Raw genomic sequence first — 21914 nt, 5'->3', positions numbered from 1 at the left:
TGTTTTACAAGGTTGGCATTACCATAACACTTTAAAGCCAGCCAAGAACACTGTAACAAAACAAATTGCAGGCCAGTTTCCCAATAAACACAATAAAAACTTAACAGAATACTAGCAAACAAAATTTAACAGCCTATTAAAGGAATTATTCATCATGATCAAGTGGTATTTAACTCTTATATGAAGGGATGATTCAATATACACAAATCAATTAATGTAATATACCCATATTAGCAGAATAAAGGACAAAATCTTATCATCTCAATAGATTAGAGGAGGCATTTGACAAAATTCAACTTACTTTCATGATAAAAACCTCTGAACAAGGGTCTGGGATTTAGCTCAGTGCCTGGCAAGTGTGTGGTCATTAGTTTGATCCCTGGTACCAAACAAACAACAAAAGTAAAAAACAAGAAAAACCTCAGCAAAGTAGATTTGGGAGCAAATTATCACACCTTTGCTGATTGAGCCCATAGCCTCTGTCAGACTGGCTTTGCTCACTATGTACAGCTTTCCTCGACAGACATTCCATATTCCTGACTTCTACAACTCCTGGGTTCTCCACTACATCTTCAGCCTCACACATCAATATGCTGGGCTCCTGATAGGGACAGTGGTCGTATTGTACCACGCTGCCTGGTCACCCAGGCATTACTCTGATACCTGAGTAGAAGCCTTCTTGATAAACCCTGCAGCTCTACAATCTGCATGCCTGTTAAACCAGTACTGTGTGGATGACACAAAGGTCTGTCACCAGTTCACACAGTAGCTTGGTGTCTTGAACCATGGTTGTCATGGCCTCCAAGTGCCTGGATGGCTGAACTTGGGCATATATTTGCCCAGATGGCACTGAGTGAGCACTATACACTGGGGTTTTCAAGCCATCTACCCTGTTTTTTTGATCCAGAGTATTTAACTTTGTTTCTATTTCTTTGTTCCTTTTTTTTTTTTTTTTACCCTATCACTGGGAGGTGAACCTAGGCCCTTCACACTGAGCTACAGGTCTGACCCTTTTTTTATTCTTTGTTTTTGAGATAAGGTCATCTAAGTTGCCCTGACTGGACTGAACTTGCAGTACTCCTACCTCAGCCGTCCAGTAGTAGGATTTCAAGTGTGTGCCACCAGGGATGGCTATTTGATTTCTTTTTAATGGCACTGTTTTTTTTAAGCAGACAAACTCTTCTTGGTCCCAGCTTTATAGGTACTTTATTTTTGGTCAAGCTACAAAATTTTCTGGAAGTTGGGATCTGCTTTTGTTCCATATTCACATTGGGACTCTTGACTATCGGTAGCTAGCAGTACCTGTGCCACCACCTGAACATTGGACTGCCTTGGAATTTCTTCTGCCAGATTAATTAGTATACCAACTTAAATTTAGTCCCCTGCAAAGTCTCAGGACACAGGCTACATGCAGACAATTTCTTTGCAAGGTTATACATGAATGGACACTAGACCATTTCATAGTAAAGTTCTTATTCTCTATCTGAAACCTCCTGAGATTGGCAGTTACATCCACAGTCTCTGGTTTAACCTCTATCCAGAATTACCCATTAAGCTCTGCTTACAACATTCTAGGATTTCTCTGGCCTACATTTCCAGACCTTTCAGACTTGTCCCACAAATCAGTCCCAAAGGCTTATGAAGCACATTGTCAAGTGTAGTGACAACAATAACCCCATTTCCCTGGTACCAGTTTCTGTGTTCTGTCACTGGGAAAAAATACCTGACACATGATTTAATGGTAGAGAAATTTGACTGGCTCAGCTTTACGGAGGGTTCAGTCCACAGCTGGCCGGCCCCAAGGCAGAAACAGCTTAGTGGAAGGGCCTGGAGTAGGAAAGTTGCTCAACCCATAGCACTCAGTATATAGAGAAGGAAACAACCAGGGGTAAGAATGGATTAATCCGCTGATGAATATAGTACCTTCAGACATCTTCCAAAGCCCCACTTCTGAGACTTTTGGGGAACATTTCAGATTAAACATAATATCCTGTCCCTGGCACCCAAAAGGCTCATGTCCATTTCATACAAAATGATTTAGCTCAGTGGTGAAACCCTCCTGTGCTTACCCTGAATACTCAAGTTATAGAAATCACACTACCTGATTTCAAAATCCACAAAGAATATAGGAGTTCATATAAATATAAGTAATAAGTAAATTCATATAAATATAAGTAATTAGACCAGTTACTTAATTTAAAAATGGTCAGAGGATTTCAGTAGTTACTTCCCAAAAGAACACATTCAAATGGCTAAAGGTATATTTTTAAATACTCAGTGTCACTCGCTGATCAACAGAAAAAAGCAAATTTAAAACTACAATGAGACATCGCCTCATGCCTGTCAGAAGGCTGTTATCAAAAAGACAGAATATAAAAAGTGCTGACAAACATAGAAAGGAAAGAGAATGCATAATATTTGTGGGAATATAAATTGGTACACCCATTGTGGAAAATAGTATGGAGATTTCTCAAAAACAGAATTACTATGGGATACAGCAGTCCCACTCTTATATATATGAGGGATATGAGGTCAGTATGTGAAAGATGATTTGTATTCCTAGGATCATTGTAGCATTATTTACAGTAGCTAAGATAATGGAATCAACCTAGCTACTGTCAGTTGATGAATAGATAAAGAAAATAGTACTTATATATGTAAATACTATTCAGCCTTAAAAGAAGGAAATCATGTCATTTCCAACAATGCAAATGAAATTGGAGGACACTATATTAAGTAAAATAAGCCAGGCACAGAAATATATCACAGTCTCCCTTATATGTAGAATCTTCATAAGTCTGGTGGTTACCAAAGACTGAAAGACGAGAAGATTAGGGCATGCTGGGCAAAGGACACACAGTTTTGATTAGATAGAAATAAATTCAAGTTGGGCATAGTGGCTCATGCTTGTAATCCTAGGACTCAAGTGGCTGAGGCAAGAGGATCACTGTGAGGCTAAGGCCACCCTGCTCTACATAGTCAACTCAAAACCAGCCTGCACTACACACTAAGACCCTGTCTCAAAATGGCAACAGAAATAAATTCAAAAGATACATTGTAGATCAGTGATGAGTATAGTTATATACCTAAAGGGTACTAAGAAAGTAAGAGTTAGGTGTTTCTATCATGCAAAATAAGTATATGAGGAAAGCTGTGTGCTACATAGCTGAATTTAGCTATTCTATGATGTATACATATATTATGATATCATGCTGTATCTATAACTAATATACAACTTTTCAGTTAAAGATAAATAAAATATATTAGTGGTGGAAACATGAAAACAGTAAAAAAAAATAGTTATTAAATTAAAGTGTGCATTCAGGATTAATATAGAGAGCCAGTCACAGTGGTGCTCATTAGTCCTCACAGGTGTTAGGGAGGCTGGGCTGGGATAATCTCCAATTCAAGGCAGGTTAGGGGAATGTGTTGAGGCCCGATGTCAAAAAAAGCAAAAATAAAGTTTAATGCAGAGAATTTCTATGATTCTTTGTTTCATTATACAGTTACAACTAGAGAAAATAATAATTTGATTCCCTGGATCAAACCAGTGTATATGTACTTTGAATAAACACAAAACATGTTGACGTTTATATTTTTAATTCAATAAATGAGCTTGTTATTTGTTAAAATAATCTAATTCAAGTTGGGTTAATAATAATGCTACATTTAAGAATCATGTATATCTCAATTGTCTTGTACTGTGTTTTAACACCATTTATAAGATTTACAGAGAAATGGTGATGATGATGATGATGATGATGATGATGATGATGATGGGAAAAAAGCAATTTTAAAATACTTTTAGCATGCTTAGGTTACTCACTTTTTAAAAACTTTTACCCAAAATGGAAAAAAAGTGGTGTTTATTGTATTGAAAAATTTATTTTAAATACCTTAATGGTTTCCAGTTATACAATGTATTCTGTAAGTTTACTGTTAAATATAAACCATTTTCAGTGAGCTAAATAGATTCTATTCTAGATCAAAACAAATCAGACTTGGGAAACTAACAAAATTTAAAAACTCAGTGACTGTCAGTAAATGTTAAACATAAGGTTAACCTGTAAACCCAGCTACTTAATGGATGAGGGCCGAGAGTTCAGTGTTAGCCTGGGCAACATCATGAGACCTACCTCAATGTTAGAAAGAGGTCTGGGGACACCGCTTACTGGTAGAATGCTTGCCAAGCATCTACAAGGCCTTACGTTCAATTTTCTTTTATTTTTTTAATTTTAAGAAGAAAAAAAAAAAACAGAAAAAGGGTACAAATTATACAGAATTTCAGAAAAAAATAAACAGTAGGAAATCACTAGTTAATAGATTACATATTGTCATCTTAGAAATAGTTGTTCAAGTTACAAAATTAAAGCATATAAAATGGACATTCAAACAATGAGACTGCAAACATTTCTGTTCAATGATCCAACAAAAACTCAGTAATATGGTTATCTGTCTTATACGCTTAAATATACATGCAATTATATCCTTTAGAGCACTTTCTTTTCCTCTCTTTTGTACAATGACAATTACACATTTTGGGTTTTATTACTCCTACAGTTCTTATTACTTTTTTTGAAGAGAATAAAACCAAATGTGACATAACAAAACAGTGTCAGTCAAATCAAAAGGATGGACATAATACATAATGTGAAAACAAAATACAAGGTGATGCTTACCATAATGCCTCTTGATATCTTAAAAAGAATTGCCTATATCATCAGTTGTAATAAAATTGAACAAAACAGTAAAGAATAAAACCAGTAAAACCAAAACATTGGAGACATTACAGGACTTCAAAAGAAGATAATAGTCAAACCAGAATGGGCATCATAATAAATCTTACTGTATTCACAGTTGTTGCCTATACTCTCGAACTTGGTACTATCAAGCAAAACAGAATAGAGGAAAATCAGTTAAAACAACATGGTGAGAGCAATACAGGTTTTCAAATCAAGTTAATAGGAAATCAAGTGGGTTACTAGAATATATCCTGCTATTTTTATTTATTTTTCCCTTCATTAAAAAAGATAAAAATAAAAAAGTAAATAATGAAAAAAAGATTGAGATAAAAGAGGGCATAACAACAAAACAGGACAGGTAAGAACATAACCATTTAAGCAAAATAGTGTTTCATCACAAGATATCCCGACATAAAAGTAGTTACCGTAGTGTCTCTTTCCTTGAAATCTTTGAGTATAACTTCATATAGTGTAGCATCAAACATACCAAGACAATGTAAAGCCATTCAAGAGAATGACAGTATTACAGGGTATTTAGAATCAACTAACAGAAAATGAACAATGGTTTCTGTATAATCTCCTTGTCTATAAAAGTTTTTGTTTATATTATCACATATAATAAAATCCAATCAGATACAACATGTTAAGACCGATGGAGACAGAAGAACAAAAGCTTGATGGAACTTCAAAACAAGATGATATTAAATCAGCACTAGGTATTATGATAACTTATTTTCTCCAAAATAGCAGTTCCTACCATCCAATCTTCTCTGTCTCATTTCTGTTGAGCTGTTTTTCTGTCATTAGTTGTCAGTTTGTCTTCTTCATTTCACTTTCTGCTCCATTCATTGTGGCCTCTCTGCCACTGTTTCTGGAATCTTGGTATTTTTCTTTTTTAGAATGTCCTGCAGTATTCTCCATAGAGTTGAATTGGTGGTTGCAAATTCCCCTAGTTCCCCTTTATCCTAGAAACACCTTGTTTTTCCATCAATTGTGCAGGATATATCAATCTTGGCTGGAGGTTATTATCTTTCAAAGCTTGAATTATTTCCCTCCACGCTGTTCGTGATTTGATGGTTTGTACCAAGAAGTCTGCTGTAATTCTGATGGGTGTTCCCTTGAAAATGGTCTGTTTCTTGTCTCTGACAGCTTTTAATATTCTATTCTCATATTGGATTTCTGGAATTTTGATTATTATATGCCTGTGTGTAGCACTGTTTGAGTTGTAGGTGGCTGGTGTCCTGTATGTCTCATACATCTGAGTATCTTTACCTTTTGCTAAATTAGGGAAATTCTCCTGGATTATTTCTCTGAATAGCCTTTGTAGTCCATTTGTTTGTATCCCTACTTCTTCTCTTATGTTCTTAATTCTTAAGTTATAGATCCTCGTATCATCTTCCAGCCTTTGTATTATTGCTGTTTGTTTTCTTGTTATTTTTAAGAAGTTTTTCATTTCGTGCTCCCACATTACAAATCTGTCCTCCAGTTCAGATAATGTATCCTTAGTTTCTTTCAAGCTGTTATGCCAGCTTTCAATAGAGTTTGTAGTTTCCTGGTAATCTCTTTGAACCTGCTTCACGTATTCTATGTTTTCTCTATTTTCTCCATCAAACAATTCTTCCCTTTTTTTCTGTTCTTCCATTCAACCATCTGTTTTTTTGTGAGCGGTGCTTAGCATGTCTCTAACTATTCTACTTATATCTTGGTTTACTTCATTAAATACTTCACTTTTGAACTCATCTATGAGGCTCCGGAGATACCGCTTTATTTCTATTGGTGCCGTGTCTGATATTGCATGTTTTCTGTCCTTATTCTCCTTTGCATTTACCTTTCCTGGATCAGTGTTCTCAGGATTGGGGGCTGAGGACCCTTTCTTGTTGCTCCCTCTTCCCATACTTTTTGCTTCTTCCATACAAGCGTATACAGGAGGCCCAGTTTCTTTCTTTGTCAGTTACAGTTTGTTTGAATCCGCCAGCTAGGTGTTCCCACCCACTGCAGTGTACTAGGGAGACACAGACCTGGGCAGCCTTTGCTGGGCCCACCCCTCCAGGTCAGCCTACTGAAGGTTCACTGCTAGGGTGCACCACCAGGCACAGGGACCTTGTTTGGGCTCACCTACTGGGTCTTAGCGGCGTCTCCCAGTCCAAGTGCTCCCCACCAATCCTGCTTGAGAGGGGAATATGCGACTAAAGTCACTGCAGCATCCTGTTCCGGCTAGTCTGCCAGTATGTCCCAGGTCCCAGAATGTCCTCTATTGGAGCCTCCTAGTCCATGGAAGGGTCCCCATTCCTCGCACTCACTGCAGGTCGATGCAGGGGTCCCTGCCAGTCGTGCTCTCAACTCTGTTTGCCGATTCCTGCCCTCAGAGCTTTCATTTCTCTCTCCCTGCAGTGCTGATTCAGACGCAGCGGCGGCGGCAGGAAATTCAAATCACGCAGGTTCCAGCTTAGGCGCTGAGATTTTATCTGTTGCAGTTACAGCACCGGGATTGCATTTCCAGTTGGTTTCTCTCAGTTTAATTCGTTCCTGGGTCGGCAGGGTATATCTCCCCTTGCTTAGGACTCTTCACACCGCACATTCCTGGATTCTAAACTGGCTATCTCAGCCTCCATAGCTGCTGTTATCTATCTGCCATGTTCTCTTGAAAGTCTCCAGTTTTCACATTAAAAAAAAAAAACAACAACAAAAACAAAAAATCTAATGATGCTATAACTAAAAAGCTGGAAAAAAATATTGAGGCTTTGTTAACTTTAACTGTGAGATGATATACTATACCTCTATTTTGACCTAGAAATACCTTCTGACACTTTCATCCATTTCTTGTCTTAAAATCTGAAGTTTCAGAATGAATTTTAAGTATCATGTTTCTTTTTTTTTTCATGTTTCACTTTAAAATCCATTTTTTTTAAAAGATGGGGCTTTGATATGCTACATAAACCAGCCTTGAACTCCTGTACTGAAGTGATCTTTCTTCCTCTGTCTGTCCTAGTATTTTGAGATCCTCAAAATAATTTAAGAAGGCTGCTATTTTAAGGTTTTTAAAAATAAATATTTTTGGCTCACTGTAAAACATTTACAGAACTAGACACCAAGTTTTATTTCCTTTTTAAAATGTTATTCTAAAGTCTACCTACAAAATGCTTTTTCTGCTCTTTTGTCTAACATCAGTTCTTTATTTTCAGTAAAATGACGACAGTAGTTCCTCACATTGGCTTTTAATTTTTCAAAGTTTGGCATAGGGTACGGTTCGTATTTCTTGAGTTATGCAATAACCCTGTGGGATTCCAGGGTAGTACCTAAAGTTTTAGCAACCTGAGATTGGTTATGTGCAGTGTAGCTAATTAATTTCTCATGAAACCAGAACTGGAACTGTTGTCTCATCAGGCCAAAATTTGCATATTAAAAATTCTTCATTTTTGTTTCCTTAAAAATTTTGTCTACTTACATAATTTCTAAATTTTATAAAGATGAGGTATGGATTAACATTAACACTCAAATATTTGAGTAAACAGTTTCACCAGTGGCATATTTTCAAAATTACAGCACCACAGAAATCCTTGGGCCATGAGGTAAATGAATTGACATCAAGTAAGTTATTGAAGTTGGAGATGGAGAACCAGAGTTTGACAAAAACCGTAGAAGAGCTTCGGAGTATAATGGATTCTGCAGAAGGCAATGCTTCCAAAATCCTAAAACTTGAAAAAGAAAATCAAAGACTAAGTAAAAAGGTAAACAAAAATGTATTCCTCTTATAATAGCAATATGTATGTGAGAGTAATTTTCCGTAAGTTGAAACAGTAAGGAGACATTTAAGAGGGGAAATTAGTATGCCTTTAACACATGAGATTATGAGGAACATTCCAGATCCAAATTGTAACATCATTTCTTACTTTTTAAATTATCTAATTTTAATGTTACATAGTTGTGTCATCAGAAGTTATGCATGTTCTTAGTTTGTAATTGCTGATCCATATTATTAACTAGTAACATTTATTATTAACTAGTGACATTTAAAGTGCATCGATCAAAATAAATTTACATTTAACATAGAAGTATTTGTTGCTGTTTTGTTCATTTTTCTCTAGTCTTATTCTTCCTTTTACCTCATTTTAAAGTAAGTCCATTCTTGCTTCCTCACTGAACATACACTACAATTTCTGATCTTTTCCTTCATGCCGTCACCATTTCCTTCGTGCTTTCTCCTCATGTTCACTAAAATTCCATGGCTATAAGTAAAATTTTACATTATAAATCCACTTAGTCTAAAAGAAGCTTTCAGTAAGATTTATGCGTTACTCATATAGCATATCATTAGCATTTCTTCATTTAGATTTGTCCTTGTGCTTAGAAATCTGCCTTACAACATGCAGAGAATAAAGTCATGTCTGCTTATTTTATATAGCTACTAAAATTAGAATGCAGTGGCACCTAATTGCTATAGTAAACTGTTAAGTTTTATCATTTGGTTATTAAAATTGCTTTCTGTGCTTTATTCAGTGGTTATCTTTTGCTTTGCATTTTCTGTGTTGTAAAATATGTAATATATTGCTTTGTGATTTAATTTTCCCTAGGTTGAAATTCTTGAAAATGAGATTATTCAAGAAAAGCAAAGTCTTCAGAATTGTCAGAATTTAAGCAAGGATCTAATGAAGGAGAAAGCACAGCTTGAAAAAACAATTGAAACACTTAGAGAAAATTCAGAGAGACAGGTTCATGAATTTCTTACTTAATCAAAGAATATTTTTAAATTTATTACCAAAAGTTATGTTAAAGTATATGCAAACAATATTCATGTAACATTAAAAGAAAGTATCTTAGAATTCTTATTTAAGGTAAATACAGTAATTCCCTCATACTATCTGCAGTTTTGCTTTCTGTAATTTCAGTTATACATAGTCAACTACAGCCCCAAGTTTTTTAATGGCATATTCCAGAAATGAACATTTGTAAGTTTTAAATTGTGTGCCAAGTGGTGTGATTGATGTCTCATGACTTTCTACTCCATTGTGCCTGGGATGTCAGTCATACTTCCAGAGAATTCATGCTGTGTGTCCTGCCCTGTTATTTGCTATTCTTATCAACTGTCATAGTGTCACAGTGCATACTCTCAAGTTAGCTTTATTTTACTTAATAATATCCCCAAATATTAAGAGTAATAATACTAACAGTTCAGATATATCAAATAAAAGCCATTAAGTTCTAGTGAAAAGTTGTAGCTGCTAAATTTAAGTGAAAAAGTGAATGTTCTTCACTGAATAAGAAAAATATGCTAAGGGAGATTTATAATAAATAGTGTTAATTACTTGATGTACCTAACTTGTAAATTAAACTTTATTATAGGTATGTAAAGGAAAAAACAGGAGTACATACATGGTTTAGTACAATGCAGTTTTAGACATCCACTGGGATCTTAGGATTTATTCTCATGGATATGGAGGAGCTACTGTATAACCGTACCTCATTTTCTAACCAGTATAGTTTAGGAAAGATGGAGAGACATCCTAGAGAGTTTTAAATTGCCACTATGTTTCATAATAATCTAGAATAAAATTGTGCAATACCTATGGAGCGGGACTGCAGGTTTTTAAGTCTTTGCTGAACCGAACTGGGGAAAATTGCAGTTGTACTGTAAAAAAGAGACGTTTGGTGGCAGCAGATACTATCAGATTTCAATTCTTCATTGATCATTCTTATATTTGAGGAAAGTGAGAACTAGATAATTGAGTGATCTGCCATTTTGAAATTTCTTTTATTTGCTTTATATTGACCCAAGTCCAGTAAGAGAACAAAAGTTCTAGAGCTAAGTTATATTAAGCCATACTAACAAACTGAATGAATGTGTTATCAAATATACTACAGAAAAGTACTGTGTGATTTTATTACTCCTAATTAGCAATATTTTTTAGAAATGAATATACTTACATAAACACATATGCACATATTTATTGAGAAATTACTTGCATAGCAATTACAAAAATGTTTAGCCAATGTGATGTCACTATTTCACAACTAGGAGGCTGAAGCAGGAGAATCATTAAGGTCAAGGGCAGCCTGGGCTACATAGGGAGACTGTTTCAAAAGAAAAAAATTATTTGGTGAAAGTAAAACCTTATGTCTTCAAGTATTTATGTGTACATATTTGATCTGTATTTATATATGAATTTAAAGCATGTTAACTATAAATCTGAAGATCATTTTGATTGATATTAAACACATGTCTCTTAACTATTCTGTTAAATTGTGAACTCACTAAAGGCATACACTTTAATGAGCCAACAATACATACGTACAGATGTCTTTCAGTAAATACTTGTCAGAACTGGAAGTAACACCTACACTTTAGCACTCTTTTATGCTCTTTGCCTATTCATTTTTGGAAGGTAAAAACTGTGAGATACTTATATTTGCTCATCTAGTTTAAATTTTTCTTGTTTATTTTTTGAATTAGATTAAAATAATGGAACAAGAAAATGAACATCTAAATCAGACAGTGTCTTCCTTAAGACAGCGTTCCCAAATAAGTGCTGAAGCAAGAGTGAAAGACATTGAAAAAGAAAACAGAATTCTACATGAATCAATCAAGGAAACAAGTAGCAAGCTAAGCAAGATTGAATTTGAAAAAAGACAGATTAGAAAAGAATTGGAACATTATAAAGAAAAAGGAGAACGAGCAGAAGAACTTGAAAATGAGTTACATCATCTTGAAAAAGAAAATGAATTACTACAGAAAAAGATAACAAATTTAAAAATTACTTGTGAAAAAATAGAAGCCCTCGAACAAGAAAATTCAGAGCTAGAAAGAGAAAATAGAAAATTGAAAAAAACATTGGATAGCTTTAAAAACCTTACATTTCAGTTAGAATCACTAGAAAAAGAGAATTCTCAACTTGATGAGGAAAACTTAGAACTACGAAGGAATGTGGAGTCACTGAAGTGTGCAAGCATGAAAATGGCTCAACTACAACTAGAAAACAAAGAGCTAGAAAGTGAAAAAGAGCAACTTAAAAAGGGTTTGGAGCTCATGAAAGCATCGTTCAAGAAAACAGAGCGCTTGGAAGTTAGCTACCAGGGATTAGATACAGAAAATCAAAGGCTACAGAAAGCTCTGGAAAATAGCAATAAAAAAATCCAGCAATTAGAGAGTGAACTTCAGGACTTGGAAATGGAAAATCAGACATTGCAAAAAAACCTAGAAGAACTGAAAATATCTAGCAAACGACTAGAACAATTGGAAAAAGAAAATAAATCATTAGAGCAAGAGACATCACAGCTAGAAAAGGATAAGAAACAGTTAGAGAAGGAAAATAAGAGACTTCGACAGCAAGCCGAAATAAAAGATACCACATTAGAAGAAAATAATGTGAAGATTGGAAATTTGGAAAAAGAAAACAAAACCCTATTCAAAGAAATCGGTATATATAAAGAATCTTGTGTTCGTCTGAAAGAGTTAGAGAAAGAAAATAAGGAACTTGTGAAAAGAGCAACTATTGATATAAAAACTTTGGTTACATTACGCGAGGTAAATATATTTACTGAAGTTTAAGGCAAATTATATTGTAACTCAAGATTTGTTTTACTGGAGCCATCAGTAAAGTCAACTTCCAAGTCTCCTATTTTTGTTACTCTTAAAAATTATATTTTATAAGATTTGTAGTAATAAGTAGTATAGTTAAATAGTAAGATTTTATAAAATATAAATTTTATTTTTGAAGATTTGTAGTGACAAAGTTTCTTTCCGGTAGCTCATTAGTAAATTACATTAGAATTTTGAATGTTCATTTTGCAATATTTGAAGTACTTCTATTGAATGCTAAATACAAGAAGCTTTACAGCTAGTGTTTATTGAGTGCTGTGTATTAAGTACTTTGCTAAGGAATTGCATATAAGTTGAACTTACATATATGTATATACTCTACAAGTACTCCTTTTTGGTGTTATCTCCATTTTTTTTTCATATTAGAAAAGGATTTCAGAATCATTAATTGAAGATTACACAGCAAATAAACAGCAGAGTTGAATTTCTAGATTCAAATCCGTATCTGTAAGATTCTAGGACCCCATGAATTTTAAGAAGTGAGAGAATGCAAATTAGTTTCAACTTAAAGAGTGCATGATCTGTGTACTGAGCCCGGTGTTATGGCCCCCATCTGTGATCCCAGCAGACAGGTCTCTGAGGCAAAAGATTTTCTCAGAATTCCAAGACACCCTGGGTTGCAAATGAGTTTAAGGCTAGCCTTAAAAGTGAGACCCTACAGAATAAAACAGAATAATTCTGAAATTTGTAAGAGCAAGTTGACAATATGTTTTATAAAGCATGGTTGATGCAGGTAAGATAGTATGTTGCCCTTGGGGGTGGGGAGAAACAATACACCATTTGATAACCCTTGAAATGCATTGGAAAAGTATTTTATCATTTTGGCCGAAAGTCACTTTGGGCATTTTGGCTTTCTGCTAGAAAGGCATTAAGGTGACTTAGTTGTTTTGTTTTTTCTTTCTGTTAAGCTCTGTAGTTTTGCAGACATAAACAAGTTCTTGTGCCTGAATTTCTAAGAACATCTAGTTCTTGAAATCAGTATTTCAGCTTTTCCACCTGCAGAAAGAAACTTGTGAAAAGCAGTATGTTACCCAGGGTACTTTCATAATAAGAGATATGTATTAAAGTTTCTGTCCAGTATTAAAGACTCAATGGAAATGTGGGTTATTTTCCCTTAAGTTTACAAACCTGACATGGATGAATATTCACAAGAGTTTCTCCCTTTAGTTTTTAACATTAGGGTTAAAAAGAATTAGCATGAGAAAAGAAAGAATTGTTTCATCTGTGCTTAACTTCATTGCTAATTACTTTTTAGTAATAATAGAACGGTTCATTGACAACACTTATTTCATTCCTGTTTCAAATTATATATACTCCTGGATGATAGTAAATAGAATCTTGGCATTTTCATATTATTGTCACTTAGTTGTACATTCCTTTTAAAATAAGGATTTGGTGAGTGAAAAATTGAAGACTCAACAAATGAACAATGATCTTGAAAAATTAACTCATGAGCTTGAGAAGATAGGGTTAAATAAGGAGAGACTCTTACATGATGAGCAAAGTACTGATGACAGGTGAGTACTTTCTGGAAAAAATTGAAATTATTATTTTACTCAAGTTCTTTCCTACACTATCTGGAGAAAACACTTACACTAACTCAGAAGACATTTCTTCCCTTAGAGAAAGTTCTCTAAAAAAAAAAAAAAACGAATCAAAGACAACTCTATCATCTATATGAAAAAGCAAAAAAGTTATGTAAATACAGTTACAAAACAGGTTGTCATTTATAATAGTTACAAATCCAGTCATAAAACAGGTTGCCATCATGTAGCAGAAGATCAGAGGCTATAATAAAAGTTGAAATGTCAACAACAGACCTCATAAAATAATTAAGCAAGTTATTTTTCACTTGAATCATGTGCTTAAATGGCTCAGTACTTGATTTTGTCACAAAGAAATGGAGAAAAAGTGTGAAAAAAGGGAAGATAATAGAAACGATATGAAAAACACAGGCTTTACAAACAAGATAAATTATATACTCTTCAATTTTAAAATGATTATAGATCTAAAGATTATTTCTGTATTTCCATGGTAGTTACAATCTATCAGTTTCTGATAGATTTCATCTGATCTTCAGCTAACTGTACTATTTAGCACTTACTGGTCCGTTTGATTCCAGCTAGCAGTTCTGTATTGTTAAGAATGTTATTTTATATAGACTACATTTTCATTCATTGGAACTTTTATAACATTTTATTACCTACCCATTATTGTTATGTATATTATATATTAATGTATTAGAATAATATATAAAATTTAAGAAGCCAGACATGATGGCATATGCATGCAGCTTCAAAATTGGGAGACTGGGCCAAGGATTTAGCTCAGTGGCATAAGAACCTGCCTGGCAAGTACAAGGTCATGAGTTCAATCCCTGGTACCAAAAAAAAAAAAAAAAAAAAAAAAAAAAGAGAGAGAGACACAAGCAGAAGGATTGCTACAAGTTCCAAGGCCAGCCCCGGCTACATAGTGAGTTTAAGGCCAGTCTGGACTTATAAAGACACCCTCTCTCAAAAAAAAAAAAGCAAAGAAAAGAAAAACTAATGCTTTTACTATTTGGCATTTGCTAATGTGCTTTTGAGAATACTAAAAGTGAATTTACTTAAAAGCTTAATTGTGGAATAACAATTTTAGGCACTTATTCTAACATTTGGTTCAGGTCAGGCAACCATTATTGAGTAACACTTTGAATATTTCATGAGAAAATATTTGTTTAAATCAGAAAGTTGAGTGTCATTACAATTCACTCTTCAGTAGATACCACATATGCGCCACTTTAGATTACTTGTTATGTTCTGCTTGCTCTTGGCAGAAGAAAATACAGAGTTAAACCATACAGCTGATCTAATTGAGTCTGATATGCATTTATTAATCTGAGTCTCATTGGCCCCTTCCTATTTTTTTGACATCTCTTTCCAAACTTTAATTCATACATTTAGCTAGAGTTAATTGAGCTCTTTTAATCTGCTGCTCATTCAGCATCAAAAAAGCAATAGTGCTTCAGCTGAAACCATAAAGGCGGCCAGAAGTTTTCAAAGTGGAAACAGTGGCAAAGGGCATTTCACGTAGACAGAAACAGCTGTATAAAAACATAAAGATGTTAACAGTTCTTTCAGAGATACGGAAGATGAAAGGCATGATATGGTACATTCATTGTGCACCTGTTTATATGATGAAAGCACTGAATGTGATGAGATGGAGAGCGAATGATAACCATGATTAGATTTAGGGAAATGAGTAAAGAAGCATCTTAGGCCATTAAATCAGCTTCTTTCTTAGTGTGTAAGCTTTTATGTCACAAAGAAAGGTTCACAAACATTGATTCATTTAATCTTCCATTTTTTCTGTCTTGGAATCACATATATCAGTCTTAGATGATGGCCTGTAATTCTTGTATTAGTCTCATCTTTCTCCTTTTCTAATACTATTCCTTCTGACTTCCTTTGACGATATAGCTGTTACCAAGTAACTTACTTTGCTGTAGAGAAATAGGCCAGTTGTGGAATTGAATGTGAATAGATATTAAAATGCAATCAACAAAGTTTGGTGGTAGAATTATAATATGAGCATTTTTTTCTTTCTTTTTTTTTTTTTTTAAGCAGCCATGTTAGCCTGTGTTTTCTTTTTGGATATACTTCTTTTTCAGGGTTTTCTTTTTAGGTCTTTTAGCCATTTATTTTGTATTGAGTATTCCCATTCATCATCTCACCTGAGATTTTACTTTTCTCTGCTTACTCTGCATTAGTTTCAGTATAGTTCACAAACAACCTAGATATCACAGCATTAAACATATCCAAAATCATTATGAAATACATTAAAAATACTTGTTGGCTTAAGCCAATACCAACATTCATGAATGAGATTTATTCTCTATATTCAGTATAGTTACAATATCTCTATATTCAGTATAGTTAAAATCTGATTAAGCAGAAATATGTGCATATACAAATTACAGTAAAGAATGTGATAAAATTATATATACTCAAATTTTTATTTGGTTTTGTCTTCATGATACCTAGGTATAAGAAAAGGGTTAATCCTAATTTTTGGTTTATGAGACACTCAAATTATGTTCATGTGCCATCCTTTTTAAAAATTTTTTTCACATACTCCCATCATTTCAGAAAGTGACCAGAATATTAATAGTCAAATCTATCTCCCTATTGCCATACTATATTACAGGCATGTCATTACCGTTTTTGCTATAATTACTCTTAATAATGGCCTCGGTGGATTTTAATTCTTAACTGTTCATTGGCCTTAGTATAAATACTGTACTTAAATATTAATAGCAAGTACAAATGTGACATGACAAATCCATTAAAGTCATTACAACTGACTTTAATCTTGTAAAACAAAAAAATATTTTGGAGTTAAATCTTCAGACTTCTTTCTTGAGCATAAATTGTTGCTTTTGACAATCTGGGACATATTACTGGAGCTCTGTTCACTCGTTGATTTTGCTGTTATCATTGCTTCTTGACTAGGGATACTTTTTAAACCAAATTCAAGCAGTAAGAGGAATTAAAATTTATCTCTTAAAAAGCCTTTAAAAAGCTTATCACATCGATTTTTGGTAATTATCTTTACAAATTATTTTCTATTCTCCAATGATGAACCATATTTTGTGTTTGGATAGTAGGTACAAACTTTTGGAATCAAAATTAGAATCCACTCTCAAGAAATCCCTTGAAATAAAAGAAGAAAAAATTGCTGCTTTAGAAGCTCGATTAGAAGAATCCACAAATTATAACCAGCAACTGCGCCAAGAACTTAAAACAGTAAGTGGTTTAATGGGAAATAATGTTAATTATTATTTATTTTATAAATATTTGGACAGAAATGTGTAAAATAGAAAATAAAAATAGAAACATCATTTACTCTGTTTTTTCCTTTTCATAAATTTGAGAGCATTCCTAAACAGATCTTTGTTATGTGGTTAATATAAGGGTTACAAACTTTAATTAATTCATTCAGTCCTGCTCCATGCATGTAATGTCCCTCATGCAGTTGAGAACATATTATAAGGGTGTATTCTAATATAAGAACATACTAGAATTATAAGGGTGAGATAAGGAAGAGGCAGGCTTATTTCATTAAATAAACAGTGGGATAGAAATACCACTCTGGCATGCTTCCTGTTGAGAAGCCAGATAAAATTTTGATTGGTAAAGATGTCACTGAGGATATCAAGTAGAAGAAAATGTATGGTATTAAAAGAAAAGCTCTCATTAGTATGAGATGATCTCTAAGCCTGTTTGCAGGTGGCACACAAGGAATTACTTAGTGAAATAAGTCTGTCTGTTTTCTCTGAGTAAATAACTGAAATGTAAGAGATTTTTCCATTCCATAGGGTTAGCCCATGATACAGTCTGTTGTTTTTTTTGGTACCTGAGGATCTGACTCATGACCATGTGCTTGCAAGGCAGGCGATTACGCTGCTAAGCTAAATCCCTGGCCCATGATACAGTCCTGATCTGGTTTATTGTTCCTTTTATGATCTCAGCGTTGCCCTAGAACTTATCTTAAGGTCAACTAAACATTTAGCCAAAAGATTATTGTAGGCTACATTTAAAACTATTCTACTCAGAACACTAAAGAAAATACAAACAGGTAACAGGGCTGTATTATGCATCCCTTTTCACAAAGCTGCTGAAGAATCACCCTCCCGCCAAGTAATGCTTCAGATGTGAAATTAGATTCATCTAGGGGAGTTGCTCTGGCTTTGTGACCCCATGCTTTACAGCATTCATTACCTCTGATGACTGTACAGACATAGATTATATTAAGATTTTCATTGCAGTCAGCCATGGTAGTGTACAATTGTAATCCCAGCACTTAGGAGGCTTAATGAAAAACTTTGTATAGCCAAAGTGAATTTATCAGTGAAAAGCTGTAAATTACAAGTTAAAACTGCATTTATAATACTGTAAAATAACATTAACTACTTAGGAATGAAACTAAGGAAACACATGTAAGAACTCTTACTACAAATCTTTAAAACATTTACTAAAATTTTTTTTAAATGTTGTAAAGCGGAACTCTATACTAGCAATATCTAAAGAATACCCTATTAAATTCTGTCCATGAATTGGAGTACTCAGTACTGTCAACGGGCAGATCTCCCTAAACAAATCTGTTGATACAGCATAACCCTAAACAAAATCCAAGAGTTAGTATATACACATACTAACTCTAAAATTTATATGGAAATACTGATCTTACATTCATGAGACTTTAAAACACTGGGACTGTCATACTTACTAGTGGGAATGTATAATGGTATAACTAATTTAGAAAGCTATATTACAAATGGGGTATGGTGGCACATTCCTGTAAACCCAGAACTTAGGAGGATCACAGGTTCTAGCCCAGCCTGAGCCACTTGGTAGTGAGATCCTGTCTCAAAATAAAAGGGGCTGGATACGTAGCTGAGTGTGAAAGCCCAAAGTTTAGCCCCTAGGACAAAGAGAGAGAGAGAGAGAGAGAGAGAGAGAGAGAGAGAGAGAGAGAGAGAGAGAGAGAAGAGAGAGAGAGAAAGAGAGGAGAAGGAGAACAAATATGATAGTTTCTGATAAAGGTAGACATACAGCCTTTTTACGTAGCCTGTAAAAATGACCAATTCTGTTTATTCCATGAAAATGAAAACATAGATTAAGGGTATTTTGTGGAATTTTTTTTTTAATGGTTAGGATTTTTTGCAACATAATTTAGGCTGGCCTTAAACTCACTATGTAGCCCAAATTGGCCTTGAACTCTTTTTAGTACCCTGCTTTAGCCTCTGAAGTGCAAGAATTACAGGCATGCACTACCACATCAAGCCTCATATGAGTTTTTATAATACTTTGATTTGTCGTAATTTATTTTAAAAACTGGAAAATACCCAGTGAGCGTCCAATGATAATTGAATATTTAACTTTTGGTATAACCATAAAACGGAAGACAACACAGCGATAGGGGAAAAAAACAGTGCACTGAATACATGAGTAAAACTTAAATTCAGATATGCACAAATAAAAAATGTGTGGGACACTTTCATGTGTGTGGTATAAAATTGTGCTTCACACATCATAGTCGAGCATTTTGCCACTGAGCTACATCTTCAGCCTTTTTTATTTTTATTTTTGAGACAGATTATAACTGAGTTACTCAGGCTGGTTTTGAACCTACACATTATTCCTGCCTTAGCCTTTAGGTAGATGGGATAATAGGTGTGTGGCATCCTGCCCAGTTAATCTATTCTTGAAGGCCATTTTCATCATAAACAGTAGGATTTGAAATTATATAACATATTGCAGCAGCATATGCCACAGCAACAGTATATTTAATACTTCTAACAAAAAAGGATTTGCTTTTTTAAAGCTTAAATTGATAATAATCATGATAATCAGACTTACTATTTATCACATTATAAAATGAAAATGGCTCACATTCACCAAACCAATGCAGAGACAAATTAATTGTGAAAAATATAACTGATTAGGGCTGGGGATTTAGCTCAGCGGCATAAGTGTCTGCCTTGCAAGCGTGCAGTCATGAGTTTGATTCCTGGTACCAAAAAAAAAAAAAATATATATATATATATATATACTGATTTTTCTTCCCATTGAAATGTCTTAAATAAAATTTTAGGTGAAAAAAAACTATGAAGGCCTGAAACAGAGACAAGATGAGGAAAGGATGGTGCAGAGCTCTCCTCCAGTATCTGGTGAAGACAACAAATGGGAGAGAGAGAGTCAAGAAACAACTAGAGAGCTTCTGAAAGTTAAAGACAGATTAATTGAAGTAGAAAGAAATGTGAGTATTTTAAAATTCCTAGTAGGAACATAGTATTTTAGAAATAAAGGATCATTGAATGTATTTATCACATATGACTTCGATAATTTAATCTGGTATTATTTCTTTAAAACTTCTGCAGCTGTTTATTTTATAATACAAAAAGACTAAAGGTGTGTTTCATTTTGTTTTGTCTTTTTAAGATAGTCTCCTTACGCAGTTCAGGCTGGCCTTTGGATCACTGGTCTTGAATTTACAAACGATTCTCCTACCTCAGCCTCCCGAGTGCTGGGATTACAGGAGTGTGCCACCACGCCCGGCTTTTGAGACCAAAGATTTAATAATTTAAACTTTTCTCTGCCAACCTTACATAAGTCCATGAGCAAACTTTGTCAGCTTTATTCTGGAAATAAACCCAAACACATCTGCTTCTTTCTGTCTCTGTTCTACCAGTACCATCACCTCTGTTCTGGACTATTAGGATAGTGTAGTTGCCTTTCCCGCTTCTGCACCATTCAGACGTCTCAGCACACAGCTAGAGGAATCTTTATGAAATAATCTAGGTCAGGTCACTTCATTATTAAAATCTTCAGTGAATTCATTTCAATGAAATAAAATTCAGGTCCCTTACTGTATCCTTGCCTGGGCTATTGCTCCGACCCCACATCATGCCAAATCTCTGCCTGCCCTTATTTAACATCTGAGGATAACAGTGTTATCTGTTAAAAGCTGGGAAATGTTTCAGTAATGCCGGGTACATGGTAAGTGTATTAATTCTGACCATATTGACCTTTTTCTGTTTATTTGTACCTCGGGGTTTTTTGGTTCTTTTGCCTTCCCTGTCTGAACACATGGCTGGTTCCCCGTAGCATGAAGGTGCCATATCATGTATCTTGCATGAGCTCTTTGCTGGTAAAGCAGCTGTGCCTAAGCTAAAGCACTTATTAAAATACCACTGTCACAATTCGTTTTTTTGTAGCACTCTTCATTGATGAAGTTACATTTTTAATTCACTCATTTACTGTTTTGTCTATTTTTTAAAAAATATGTAGTGTCACAGTCTTTCCATTTCGACACTGCCTGGCAAGTAAGTGTCTCTTAATTTCTTTTTACATTTTATTAGTTTGTATTCATATTATATAATCAATTCATCTTGGAGAACTGGTACAAATGCATATCAAACCTTAGTCCTTTTTATTACTACTCCCTCCCTCCTCTATAAGTCCCCTTCCCATAAGCAAAAGGACTGACTCTCTGTTTCCTATCAACTGTCTTTTATTTTGCTCTTCAAATTATTTATATTTTGGATTTCTCATATACGAAAAACCTCATATAAGAGAAACCATGCAATGTTTAACCTATGTCTTGATTTATTTAGGAATGGTCTCAAAGGGCATCCATTTTCCTACAAATGACTCAGTTATTCCTCTTTGTGGCTGAGGAGTACGTCATTGTACATACACACCACATTTTTGTTATCCACTCATGAGTTGATGGACACATCGGCTATTTCTAAGATTTACCTATTGTGAATTGTACTGCTGTAAATAAGATTTTGTTGCTGGATGTGGTGGCACAAACATTTGAAGCTGAGGCAGCAGAAGCACAAGTTTGAGGCCAGCCTGGAATATACAGCAAGACCCCATCTCAATAAATAAATAAATAATATAAATAACAGTATGCATATATCACTGAAATGTGATGTCTTTAACTTTTGGGGGAATATATCCAGAAAAAGTATGGCTGGGTTGAATGAAATTTCTGTTTTTAATTTTTCAAGAAATGTCATTCTAGTTACT

At 34.3% G+C, this 21914-nt stretch overlaps 1 protein-coding gene across 12 annotated transcripts in view; it reads left to right on the top strand.

Moving 5' to 3' along the window:
• The window catches only part of Ccdc88a (coiled-coil domain containing 88A), a 141581-nt gene that overhangs the window by 78743 nt on the left and 40924 nt on the right, over nt 1-21914 (top strand). For 10 of the 12 annotated variants that reach the window (XR_010040548.1, XM_063229406.1, XM_063229402.1 and 7 more), the window contains exons 13-18: nt 8286-8470; nt 9314-9451; nt 11191-12261; nt 13726-13853; nt 16979-17120; nt 19972-20136. Coding sequence is in view for 11 of the 12 variants with exons in the window: in XM_063229406.1 (XP_063085476.1) it covers nt 8286-8470; nt 9314-9451; nt 11191-12261; nt 13726-13853; nt 16979-17120; nt 19972-20136 (1829 nt within the window). In the remaining variant the exon portion in view is untranslated. The remainder of the gene's footprint in view (nt 1-8285; nt 8471-9313; nt 9452-11190; nt 12262-13725; nt 13854-16978; nt 17121-19971; nt 20137-21914) is intronic. The other 2 variants (XM_063229401.1, XM_063229404.1) reach the window with 2 other exon arrangements.

This window comes from Cavia porcellus, unplaced genomic scaffold (genome assembly GCF_034190915.1).
Source record: "Cavia porcellus strain 051 isolate PalLab524CR breed Dunkin Hartley unplaced genomic scaffold, mCavPor4.1 scaffold_18, whole genome shotgun sequence".
Classification (NCBI taxonomy): Eukaryota; Metazoa; Chordata; class Mammalia; order Rodentia; family Caviidae; genus Cavia; species Cavia porcellus.
The sequence above is the reverse complement of the archived record's forward strand: the minus strand, read 5'-3'. Positions and strand labels throughout refer to the sequence as shown.